Source organism: Fistularia commersonii, chromosome 12, assembly GCF_037954325.1.
Source record: "Fistularia commersonii isolate RoL2024-O1a breed Wild chromosome 12, RoL_Fcom_v1.0, whole genome shotgun sequence".
Lineage (NCBI taxonomy): Eukaryota > Metazoa > Chordata > Actinopteri > Syngnathiformes > Fistulariidae > Fistularia > Fistularia commersonii.
In genome coordinates, this window is record NC_141295.1 from 13,890,500 (window position 1) to 13,903,630 (window position 13,131).

Consider the following 13,131-nt stretch of genomic DNA (forward strand, 5'->3'; position numbering starts at 1 on the left):
TCTCAAGAAGCGTTTCTACACCGCAGGCGTTTTAACGTCGCCACCTACTTATGGAGCGGTGGCTGTTTTTTGTCATGGGTAGAAAGACGATTTAATCATGGGGGAGGAGAGAGAAAGCTGAATCAGCCCGAATGGAAATGAACGCTGAGGCGATGTTGAATGATCCGCGGCGTACTCCCACCCTTCTGAAGGAAGGAGCTCAATTACTGACCTGAGAAGTCCTCGTCTGGCAGAGCGTGTTAGTTCGGATGTGGCGTGAGTTTGCACTCGCGCCGACGGATAAGACGTGTCGAGAAGCTTCGTTTTTAGCCGTAAGTCAACGTGCGCGGAAACAGTTTGAAAATACTTCAGGAATTCACACCCCGAGACAGGAATAGAATAGTGTGTAATTAAAAACAAGGTTGGCGGAGGAGGGGACATGTTGAAATCCTTTCCGGAATGTTTCAAATGACTCATTCTGTGTGTCGGGTGTATTGGTGGCTCCTGTCGGCCAGGCCAGACGGCTCTACTTTGTCTTAATCTGCCACAAAGAGGAGATGAAAAAGGATCTGCCTCTGATATCCAACAGCAATAGACTTGGCTGCCAACGGTTCGGCCAGACATTTCTGACAAATGTGAATCCAAGACCTTTCAAGATCAAACTGCACTTTAAAGTGTCCATCGAACCCCCATTTGTCCAATAAGTCCGAGACATTTAGACACGAGTAAACATTTTATTCACTTTTGAACGGCAGATTTGCCTTTTCAGCCGATTCTGGCGGCAAGTAACCTTGGTTGTTTCAAGCTGGCACGCTCTGTGAAAACCAGTTCAATTATTCATAAGCAATAGATTAGACTTTCCCATTTAAATTCAGTCCTCCGTTAAACATCGACTTGAGGTTTACTATTGATGTACCAGGTGGCTAATGTTTCAGTGCATCCAACTATCCTTTCCCTCTGCAGCAGCATACCCGCCCCGAGGTGTAAAATAAATTGCCCACTACTTTTCCCACCTCAATTCCGCTAAAGGTCAATTGGTCTTTCTTAAAACAGATAATAATCTGTAAATGTTTTTGTTGTTTTTTTTTTTTTTTTTTTTTTTTTTGGGTGCGTTGATGTCTCCAGCAGAAATTGCTCAAACGCGATCCTGTCTGATGTCGGCCGGGCGTGCGAAGGAGCACGCAACCGCCGCACATTCCTCAGCTTTAAATGGAAGATGAGCACGATTTGACCCTGTGGGCTTTGCCCATTATCAGGAGTGTCCAACACATTAACGGCTCTGTTTGTGTCAACTAGAAACAAACCAAATGTAACACAAGTGTTTAGCAGATATTGCAGCGTATTGATTTTATCACAGCCATATTTTCCTCTGTGAAACTGATAAATGCCCGCGCCGCTAAGCAGAAGGACAGTATTTTTTTTTGCCAAATAATCTCACTTTAGTCAAATAATTTCCACTTAAGCAGAGGGACGGAATTTTTTCCAAAAAAAAATCACTTTTGTCAAATAATTTCCATTTTCGATGCCGGTCCCGTATGGGAGATCTTAAACACCCGAATAGCAGGGGCGTTGGAATCATTGTGATTATTTTCTCTGTTAAATGAACGTGGCTGTCGAGAATAATAAGCACTCCTCCGAGAATCCCTATCATCTGTCATACACCATGGCAAGGATGGATGAACATGCTCTCACTACACAAATAAACTCATTACAGCGATAATCTGTGTAACAATTTGGCAGCACAGTCTCGCTGCTCAAGCAGTCATTTCGATAGGGTGATTATTCCATACAGGTGGATATAATTAGGTGTAGTTGACCCGCTGTTAAGACACTATTTAAAGACTTAGTTGTCTCGTAGCCATCTTAATTAATACCCTGCAGGGTATAATCCTGCGTAACACTATTGTTGAAGCAAATCCAATTTCTTTGTGTTCTTTTTACAACATTATCTCATTTCGTATCCCTAACTGCCTTTTCTCAGTAAAAAGGCCCCGGCCGCCTCAGAAGATCTCGATCAAATTTTCTCGACTAATCTCAAATTTGACCGAATCGAGATGCAGACCAAAGTGTTGTTGGCACAGAAACCTGTGTCCCCGCCGGCGCTTCAAGTCAGGATTATGCAATTTTTTTAATATTGTTTACCCTAAAATGACTTCATCTGTTTTCAACTTTTTTCATGCTTTTCTTTTCAAACAAGAGCTCTTAAAATACATCATCAGACCGATACGGCCGAGTCCCCCCCAAGTATGGTTTGGTTTGCAAAGCATTTGGCTCCGAGAGGAACTTCTCAGCACTCTCACCTTAACTGAAGGTTCAAACCTCATTTGCTTTGTTTTTTAATGCTCATGGGTGGTGCGCAACAGTCTTAAAAATACTATTTCTACTATTTGACCAACTTTGATTGAATCCCGATCTCAGTCTCATCGGATCAGATAATCGTGGAGAGTGTTCCTCCTCAGGCAGATAAGCTGTGGGATAAAAGGACATCTTCAAGTTAAGCTGCTTAGTCTTCCGTCTTTGCCATCAGGGTCTCAGGCATGGACTTCAAAAACAGCACTGAGCTCCATGCAACAAGGACTTTATTTTGTTAATTTATTGTCATTTTACACACGCTGGCAACACTCTTGTGTTGAATTTCTCATTCAGCGTCACTTCCCGACTTTCTTCAGTTGAATTAACTTTGTCATTTAGACGAAAATATCAACTAGATCCTCCACCTTTTAGACTATTTGAGGCTGGAAAATTCATCATCACACATTAATTGTCATACTACTGCGATGTGATACAGTGTTTCACAATTATATAACATGCTGGGAAACAATGTTATAAAATTCAAACATGGCCGAGCCTGTAGTTAATCATGTTGTTAAGTGAATGTCTTTGATTGTTTTCAAAATGATTGGAAAAGTTATCAGAAACTGCCCAAAGATCATGAAGACATGACCTTCAAGTCACTTACAATGTAGCCAGAACCTACAAAATCAGATATCAGGAGCAGAGCAATTTGGCAGAATAGATCCAAGCAAAAACCAATCGAAACAATTCGAGAAATACATGTTTCTGAAAATTATATTCATCGGACTCTGAATGCATCAGATCGTAGGCTCCAGTGAATGCACCGATCCAAATTAGAACCACAGCACCCTTCTAATAAGACATCGCCGAACCGCTGATTGGCCGATATTTGTTTCTTAATTACTCAAACATCCAACACCAGAGCATGTGTAGTGTCTAAGATTTTTAGCAGAGCGATCCTTTCCCTGTGTGTTTGTGTCTTGGGCACAGCTGGTAAAAATGCACACCTATCAGTTTAAATTACTGCTTAAAGCCTGAATCACCCAAAGCGTGCAGAACAGTCAAACATGGCTGTATCATCTTCTTGGCACTTAACAATGGGTGTTGTCAGCTTACTGCCAGACGAAAGGTACCAGGCAGATAAAGGCGTACACGGAAAGGGGAAAGGCCTAAATTCTTGAGGCTTATGGGTTTGTAGCCCAGCAATAATATGTTTCTTTAAATGGAAACTCTTGTCTTCCTTTTATCTGTCGATTCGCAAAACACGACTCCTCTGAATCTGTGAGATACTGACATTGGCTGAGATCCCGTTCTAGTCGCACGGCCCGAAAAGCATTGAAGGCAAAAGGGGGGAAAAAAAAGGACACTCATCCCCCCCTCCCCGTTTCTCCTGTATGCCCTTTTATTGTTTGATACTCAGCTCATGTGCATTCTCACAAGTGTAATCCTCTTTACTGCATAATGTCCCTTTACTTTCCAGGAATGCGGTGTGGTCAGAGGTGTTCTAATCCATTTGTCTGTCCTTTCCATTCTCACGTCATCTCTCTCTCTGTCTCTCTATCTCTCTCCACCTTAAACTACTTTATCTCAATTAAACTATCACCCTCTCAACCTCCAACCCATTCCCCCCCCTCCTGTCTAAAGAAGAACCACTGGATTATTTGACCCCACCATTGTGGGCCAGTCACCTCCCTCTCTTTCTTCCCACGGACCATCAGCCGGCGAGGGTAGTGATGGATGGTGAGATTTGTCGATCTTCCTCCGCAGTCTTAGCCACATGCATGGTGCTGCACTGCCGGACCAAGGAACTCCTTTCTCGCTATCTGTCCTCCTTTAGCAGAAGAGACACCAATCGGGAGCAGCTTTTTCAGAGAAATGTCAGCATGAATGCCAAGCATGCCACAGTCTTGGCTACCACTCTTTCTTGTACTCTTTGCTTTAAAAAAAAAAAAAAAAAAGACCTCAAAAACAAAGAGAGGGCCTTTCTTTTCATTGCCTCGCCATTCTTCTCTTGTCCACTCCAGTTTTTCAAGCACCTGGGACAAAAAAAAACTCCACCTTCTCTTTAAGACCGTATTCGACACGGGCACGGCGCTCATGGCTCAAAACAAACTAAAACAGCCTGCAGTTCTAACCAGTGTTATCTTCTTTTAAGACAAGTATATCCCCGAGAAAGAGCCTCCTGCTAATCTCTCTGTCAGTGATAGAGGCGTGTCGGGAATGCGGCATACCTCAGTGGAGCTGACCCAATAAATTACTCCACTTTGCTTCCCTTCAGAAGTGTCCCAGCAGTTCATTTACCATACAGTGAACAGCCCAGAGCAGCTATTCACCCCTGCCATCACGCAGGCTTCCACAGTCCCGGGGCCATGCTGAATTGTCGGTCGGTGGTCATATTTCTCTGAACTTTCTATTTCATCCCCCTGCGTCCCTCTCAGCCATGTCTCTTTTTTTTGTCAACCTAGAAGGAACTATGGCTGTGCCTTGCGTCTGGCATGTGCTGATGCTGGCAGTGGTGCTTCTATCTAATAATGTGACCATTTCAATAATCCCACATTTAATGTTAAGCTGCTTTTCAGGGCAGCGGGCAAGTGGAAACCTGTTTCTCTGCTACATCAGCATTGGACAGCGTCACCATGGTTCTCCTCCTGCAGTAATGACAACACCACTTATTCACCAAGCAAACCAATTTCAACATGGTTAACAACAAAATAATATAAGTGAAGAGTAAAGGAAGGCATGTATTTGGAATGGACGGCCTGTTTTTTTCAAGTGAACTTTACCAATTTAGCCAAAGTCATTTTACCTAATAACCATGACAACGGGTATATAGGATTAATATCTGTCCAGAAAGAACATTTGCGGCCGGGGGGGCTTTGCAACACCCTGCAAAAAAATTGTCCCTTGTGTTAATGGGTAGCAGTCCTCCTCCAGAGGCTCAAATGGAGCCAGAATGTCTTTTTCCCAGCAGGGATGTAGTGTGAATGGCCCTCCCTGCATCATGGCACTGCAGAAGTAAATAACATGCATAGAAAGTTCTTGACGGATTTTTTTACTTTGAAATATCCGTTCCATCTCTCGCCATCCATTGCCCATTTCATATTACTATTTGGTTGATGGTTATGAGCACGTTGTTAGCTCTTTTCATATGTATATTAGAATTACAGAATTGGATATTAAACCCAATTTAATACCAGTGGCTGCCATGTAATAGAAAGATTTTAGTAATTTTTTATTTTAGTTTTACAAAGTTAATCTAGATGGATATACTGTACTTAAATATGGAATAAGACTAAACTAAGATCGCAGAACATTATCAATGATGTAGTGTGGACCTTCAGATGTCACAGACACCCACGTATGTTGGCGGGATAGTACATTCAGTTTGCTAGTAACCTAGCTTCAGTCTGTTATATCTTATAATAGCCCCTTTTCACCTTAGGAGTGGATGCCTCTTGACAAAGTGGCACACCCAAAGGTAGTGCTATCCAGCAAACCACGTAGGGTTTCTGATCTTTTTTTGACATTTCAAAGTGATATTAACGGAGATTCTTGACAGCCCCACCTGTACTTCATTTTCTACACGATAACCAGTGGATCCACCTCTGTATCAAAGAGCAATTTATGTGCAACCTTTTGAGTGCGTCTGGGACATGGGATATCTGACAATTCTCCATTTTCAGGGATCAATGAGCAAAAAGTCAAACCAATTCTAGCAGTGGTCACCAATGCTGCAGCCAAAGAGTCTTCCTGTTGGATCAGAAGCTACCATTAATAGAAGGCCTGCGGATAAACAAACCAGGCATCATCTCTATCATTCATCCATATCAAACCATGGTATTTGCTAAATGTAGGAGCTATGCGGAACTCAAAGAATTCCCCCAGCACATGACTATGGTGCTAAAAATGTCACCATTTACAATTTGGCCAAAATGAAAATGAGCCTTCCTCTCTACAGTGTGATGGAATCTATTTGTGATCCCACTAGGAGGGTGTCATATTCACAGGTCAAGTTATTTTTAATTCTTGGGACAGATTTTCCACTTTGGATCTTGGTATCTCTCTCCAAATAGAATCTGCATTCAGGATAGCGGGAGGATTTCTCGACATTTTTTGAAAATATTCTGATAACTGCTAAGTGATATATTGAGTCAATACTCAGCAGAATTAAATGAGGACAAAATTTCCTTTGTGTAATAGTGAAAGAAATGAATGAATGCTCTTTATTGTTTGTCAGGATCAAAGTTATTCATTTCAACAACAGATAACAAACACCACTTTTTTTTAACTTCACATCTGATCATACAATATAAGCAGTGAATATGACACCTATGGTACTGTGTGTATAATGTGACGACAGCGGGAAGCAACTGCTTGACAAAGAATCCCCTCGGTGTGATTTGTTTCTATGGGTAGCTGAAAAATAAGCTTCTTACGCTTTTGTCAGTTACCCCACCCAAATCCGAGAGAACCCCAACAAAAAATGAAATGCACAAATGTACAATAAAGTAACCTTTATTTTTTTGTCCACAATAGTATTATGAAAATATTTTCTAGCAGATTTTAGCTCATGCACTGTCTGATTTGCTAACAAAACAGGGCAAGTGAGTACACTCTTGTCCCTTTTTCGGTTTGGTGATGCTCAGCAAGAACCCTTGTTCCTTGTTCCTTTTTTTCTCGTGAGTAACCTAAATTTTAAAATCTGCTTGAGGAGAAAAAAAGGTTTTAAAGCAAACTGAAAGTAAAAGTCTGTTTCTGTGCAAAAGAGTAGAGTAACTCCAGGCTATGCTGTGATATTGTTTATTTTCAAAGTCAAAGCAAAAGGGAAGAAAAACTCAAGAATCTTTTTAAAGAAATGATTTGGATTGTAGAACAAGCACAGGCCAAAGAGATTTTCAATTACCATAATAAGAGTACGTACTGTATTGTGATTAATTTTTAATTACACTCTGGCAAAGTCCATTTCACACTATGTACTTTAATTTTCCTACCACGAAAAGCAAAAGGGATTTTGTATTTGTCAACCTTGGAAATTGGAGTTTGATTGTTATTCTTAAGTATTTCCATGGTCACATAGTGCAGAATGTCATTACAGTTTAGTGTCGTCTCAGCCCCAAACTACTATTTCTCCGAACAGTAATACAAGACTGTAGGGCAATGTGAGATTTCAAAAACGTAGAGAATGAATGAATACATGCATGAATGATACAATCAATGCTGAAAATCATAACAAAATATACAAATCAAGGTCATTCGAATTAAATCACCTCACTGTTAATAAATCTTGATTTTAGTGACTGATGATTGATTTATGGGCAGCTGTGGTAGAGCGGTTGTCCCTCTAATCTGAAAGCTCTTGGTTTAATCTCCAGTTCCACCCGTCTGCATGACAAATTGTCCTTTTGCAACACACAGAAGTCCAAGTTGCTCCCAATGATCTGGTTATCCCCTTGCTTCTGCTGGCATTGGAGGGAGTGAGTGTGTGAATGGGTGTTTGTAATGTGGTGTAAAAAAAAGAAATTGTTATTGATATTTCTAATAATGAATCTGTTTTGATCAAATTCATATAATTGTGCTATTAGATCATTGGTGGGCAAAAGTTTTGTCTCAGGGGCCGCATTGACTTTTAAAATTTGGCAGACGGCCCGGGTCAGCACAAGATACAATACATATAAAAAAAAACAAAAATAACGCATTAACCGTACATATCAGACTCGTCTGACATTTGCTTGGAAAATAAAGCCAGCTTAATTTTGAAGGCTCTGACGTTTGCTTGCTTTTCATGCACAAACTGTTTTTTTTCCCTCGTAGCTTCATGTCCAGCTCATTCATGTGTATCAGTATGTCCACAGTAAAGGCTAAATCACAAAGCAAATCTGTGTCATTCAGTCCGGGAAAAATCTCAAGTGTTCTCAAGTAGGTCCAAAAATGAAATAATCTCTTGTTTGAGTTCCCACATTCATTGATCCAATCATTCAATCATTCACATCAAGTATGAATTCTGCACCAATCTTTGGCGGGCCACATTAAAAAGACCAATGGGCCGGATTTGGCCCGCAGGCCGTAGTTTTCCCACTCCTGCATTAGACGATGAAAAACAACAATTCCACAAACATTTCATATACTGATCAAATCCCTAAGTGCTGAGAGTATATTGTTGCACATATTATCACATGATTCACCAATGATTAACAATTCTTCACAAATATGATATGTTGAAATAGTCGTGGGACATCTAAAACATCCCATAAATAGAAAAATGTAAAATAATATAATTGATATCAAATAAATCGATAATCACTTATCAGCTGCTGGATGGTATTTCATTGTCTAAACTGAAAAAAAATTAAAAAAACTTTTATAGTCACCTTTTGACTGTCATTGGAGTCAAGTGGGTTGCTGTCATCCTCATTGATTTAATGTGTGGTTCCCAATATGATTTAACAAATGTCATTTGATACAGATTTATTTTTATCATTGCTTTGAGTGCTTAAATGAGAGATATCCTAAATGTATTCATAAAAAATACTCAAAAAAATCTGAGAGCGAAGGTTGTTCCATTGCATGTGGACATGCAAGTCAACCAGCATTCATTCAAATTAATGCCAAAAATGGAATGCAGGCACCCTTAATGTTATTAGTTACACCTCAGCTTTTCACACTTTGAAATGTCAAAAAGTCAGACGCTAAAAAGACTTATGGAACTATTAAGTTTATGGGAGCTTGCTCCGGTGTAAATAGTGTGAACGTCACTAAAGGTTAGTTAAATTACGACCGGTTGACAGTTGTGAAAAAAAAAAATCAGCAACATATCCTTGTTGCCACGGAGAGTATGTCATGTCATGGGTCGAAAAAGCAGAGGCGAAACGAAAAACATTAATACCAACTTCGTTTCTATTCACGCGCCTCAGTAAGTGAATGCAATGAGATGACATGCACCACTCCAGGGCCTTTCAAAAAAATATTTAAATAGAATGTTCGTAATGGAATTAGTTACACCTGTGTTTACTAGTCAAACTGTCTGCTGTGAAAAGAAAAAAATGTAATGGCCGGAATTCGCAAAATACTTTGACAGGTGTCAAGCTCACGGCATCTTCCTTCCCCTCACACCCTGGTCTGAACACCAGTTATTTTCTGATAACAGACCTTTTTTTTTCCTTACGATGTCTTTATATAAAAATTATAAAACAAGAAAAACACTAACCGCTATGTGTATCAATGAAAACCTTTTGGATGGTGCGGTGACTTCCTGGCGGTGAGTCAGAGGGCATAATAACATCTTTTATCACATGGCGGTAATAGGCAGGCTGACAGCTGACACCGGCTCCCTGTAAAATTACCAAAGTGGCAAGTTAGAGGCTTGTCAGAGCATGGCAACATTTCCCAGCACCCCGCACCCAACCCCCTCTCTAAACACACTTAAATCACACACACGGACAGACGGATGGACACCTCGATCCACACTCAACTCGACCGGTTGAGTTTGGGTGTGATTGACCTCTTCACCTTTGTCCCTCAGACTAATTTCAGCCGCTGTGCAGGGAAGCTTCTCTCTTTCCGTCTTCCAGGCCGCTCAAGCTTCTCTGTCTGTGTGCAGACCTGAATGAGTGCGGGCTCAAGCCGAGGCCATGCAAACACAGGTGCATGAACACATATGGGAGCTACAAGTGCTACTGCCTGAATGGCTACATGCTGATGCCTGATGGGACCTGTGGAAGTGAGTATGTCTGTCAGAAACACCCTACTGTTGAAGGCAACACTTGCATTATCAGTTTTCTGTTTCACACTTGGGCTTGCAAACGGAGGAATGTCTTCACTACAGTTGTAATCATTCGAATGCATGCACATCCTTTTATGAAATACACAAACCCCGCTTGCACAAGTGCCCCGACTGCATCTGTGCAACCCTTTGATAGACTGTTTTGATTAAAACCCCATGTGATCCACTTTATTATCACACCTCTGTGGTCTAAGAGACGCCTGTGAGGTACAAAAGTGAAAAATATGAAAAAAGCACAATCTCTCACATCCTTGAGCAAAAACGCAGTTCTCATTGGTTGCCCTGGGGTATTTCCCGGAATGGGAGCTGATGCCTGTGCATGCCTCCCTGTAAATTCTGTTTCCTACCTGATAAGTATTTTTTCCTTGCAATTCCACTTGAGGATTGCACGGATCCCGGTATCTCAGGTTAATCTTTCTTATTTTATCCCCTTTTAAAATCAGAATTGCTCCCCTCTCGAGGCAACATTGCGCCAGCCTAGGTGTTGTTGTGCGATAGTAGCTTGATAATGTTAAACACCTCACCTCTCTTCTTCTCCACCCATGCCACATCTTTGATCAATAGATCACTGTAGCATTAAATCTGTTTGGTTTGCCTCAATCATCAAACTGCCCTGCAGGATGCCTGGCAGAAGCTGGTGTAGCCATGACTGCATGAGCCTTATTTTTAATTCTCTCTTTAGGGTCCACACTTAATAATAAAAAGGGTGAACACGGTCCGTTCTTTTATATCATTATTCCGTAAACACTTGATCTGCTCAGCGTAAGTCAACAACCGAAGAGTTGCATGGGTTGGGTCGGGGTGGGTAGATTAGTATATAGGTGTAGAAAAGGAACAAATATTAAACAGGGAGGGATTACGGTGTGGGCGGAGGCGTGACCACAGTGGATGCAAAGCAAAGGAATCTATTAATGGCACACTGTGCAGCTCTGTTGTCTGTAGCCGAGGATCAACCTGGCTAATATCACAAAAGGCTGCTGAGCGGCACATTGGCGGGGGGGGATAAGCCTGAATGTGTGTGTGATTAGGAAAGAAAGAGAGATAAGAGAGACAGAGATGAGGATAGTATTCCCTCAGCTGCGTGCCCTTGTCGCACCAGTGCGTGTTAATATGTGTTGTGTTTCCTTTGTTTGCATCAGATACTCGCACTTGCGGCATGGCCAACTGCCAGTACGGCTGCGAGGTGCTGAAAGGGGAGGTCCGATGTCAGTGTCCATCACCGGGGCTTCAGCTGGCCCCCGATGGAAGAACCTGTGTGGGTAGGTTGATGTCAGTCTTAAGCTATTTCCAACGGCTGAAAAAAAACGACCTTTTGTTTCCACTCCCTTCTAAGAGAAACTCAATCTAAATGGTTGTTGGGTGCTTGAAAGGCCTATTCAAGCATGTTTTTATACTTCTTTCATTCTTTTCTTAGTTGTAAGTTAATGAGTCATATTAATTTATTGTCTTAAGTCAGTCATTTTCAAACCCCAAAAAAAAGGAAGAGCCCGCGGGAACTCACTTATTACAATTCCGAATACTATTAGTACATCAACAACCTTCCCTAAGTTAGTTGCGCAAGTACATCATAACTCACCAAGCTTGCTGTTATAGTAGAACCAGAACAAAACCACTAACTTTTAAAAATTATTAGAAACATATAAGGTATGCTAAAATTCATCTTTTTCAAATCAAGAGAATTAGCAATATTCTTTCATTTATTAACTATTCCGCTTATTCTGCACTCAGGGTCATGTAGAGACTCACAACCACTCACTCACTCATTCATACAGAAAAGAACAGAGGAGAACATTCAAACTTCAGACAGAAAGCCTCCACATTTGGAATTGGACCAGGAACCTGGGTGCTAAAGTGTCATCCAGAATTAGCATTGTTTTGAAAAAAGGCTAAAAGTAGAGAACCCACCCCCACCCCCCTTCACAACCACTAAAATCCACGACAATCACATCATCTAAAAACAGTGCCATGTACCTTATCCAGATAAAGTTGTATTATCATTAAGAAGAGCTGGCTCCCTCCTGCATCTCCCATCCTCATTTTGGGAACCCCGGATGTAAAGCATCACAAAAACAGGTATGCTGTTTTTACACCACACTTTCTAACTTGCATAATCAAAGGCAAATGCTTTGGCAGATCAAGAAAGAAACCTTTGGCAGAGGGAAGGCGATTAGCAAACTCAAATAAATCCCGGAGCAAGCAGATCTGACAAGTATCCAAAAGTATTTAGCAACTTTTTTTTTTTTTTTGAGATATTTTTATGCAATGATGAACGACCTAAAGGCTTAAAAATTCTTTGTCAGTCATGTGATGACTTAGCCCCTTGTTCCTCTTTCAGCTCATGAAATGTGATCAGGGAAAACCTGCCCCTTTCCAACTCTTCTTATTTCATTAGGTTTTTGGCACAGCCCCTCTGATGCAGCAGATGGAGGGGGCCAGTCAAGGCAGTTAACCTGCTTCAGGTTTAAATACACGCCGCTCCAGACGAGACAGTTCCCGTTATGCTGCATAATAGTCCCACTTAACCTGAGGAGGCTAATTGGGAGTGGATATACTGCAACAGTACAGGGGTGGAGGTGGTTGGGTTGGGGGTTAGCTGCCTGTCACAGATGCCAAGGTTTGCATTAGACAAGAGGTGGGGGTGAAAAATAGAGGAATTAACAAATGCTGTTAAATAAGAGGTTCCACCATCCAAAAGAAAAACTTCTCCCTGCTGAATGTTCCTAGGATTCAGGAAGTGGGACCGAATGAGTCTCAGGACTTTACACTTAAACTGTGGGTTTCAACTCTTAATCTGAATAAAATAATGGAAAAAAGTCATCAATGCTTTTTACATATGAGCATTTCTTTTTGCCTTCACCATTGTTCATAGTCAAACAATTTGGATATCGTTAATTTTTTTTTTTTTTTTTTGGGGTGTTGATGTTTTGGGACGGACAAGGGTAAATATTCTTTCCAGTAATAAAGCTCATGTCCTAAACTGATTGCGGTCGAGGAATTTGTGTTTGGTGGGGTGTCATTGATCGGTCCGAGCGATACAACCCGACCCCACTTTTGTTGCTTTAGATCGCTGTTTTGCC

General features: G+C 41.2%; 1 protein-coding gene across 4 annotated transcripts in view; it reads left to right on the forward strand.

Annotated features, from left to right (window-relative positions):
* npnta (nephronectin a) overlaps positions 1–13,131 on the forward strand; it is a 53,170-nt gene that overhangs the window by 25,843 nt on the left and 14,196 nt on the right. For 2 of the 4 annotated variants that reach the window (XM_086157244.1, XM_086157245.1), the window contains 3 exons: positions 3,919–4,014; positions 9,872–9,991; positions 11,194–11,313. In XM_086157244.1, the coding sequence (XP_086013370.1) occupies positions 3,919–4,014; positions 9,872–9,991; positions 11,194–11,313 (336 nt within the window). The remainder of the gene's footprint in view (positions 1–3,918; positions 4,015–9,871; positions 9,992–11,193; positions 11,314–13,131) is intronic. The other 2 variants (XM_086157248.1, XM_086157249.1) reach the window with 1 other exon arrangement.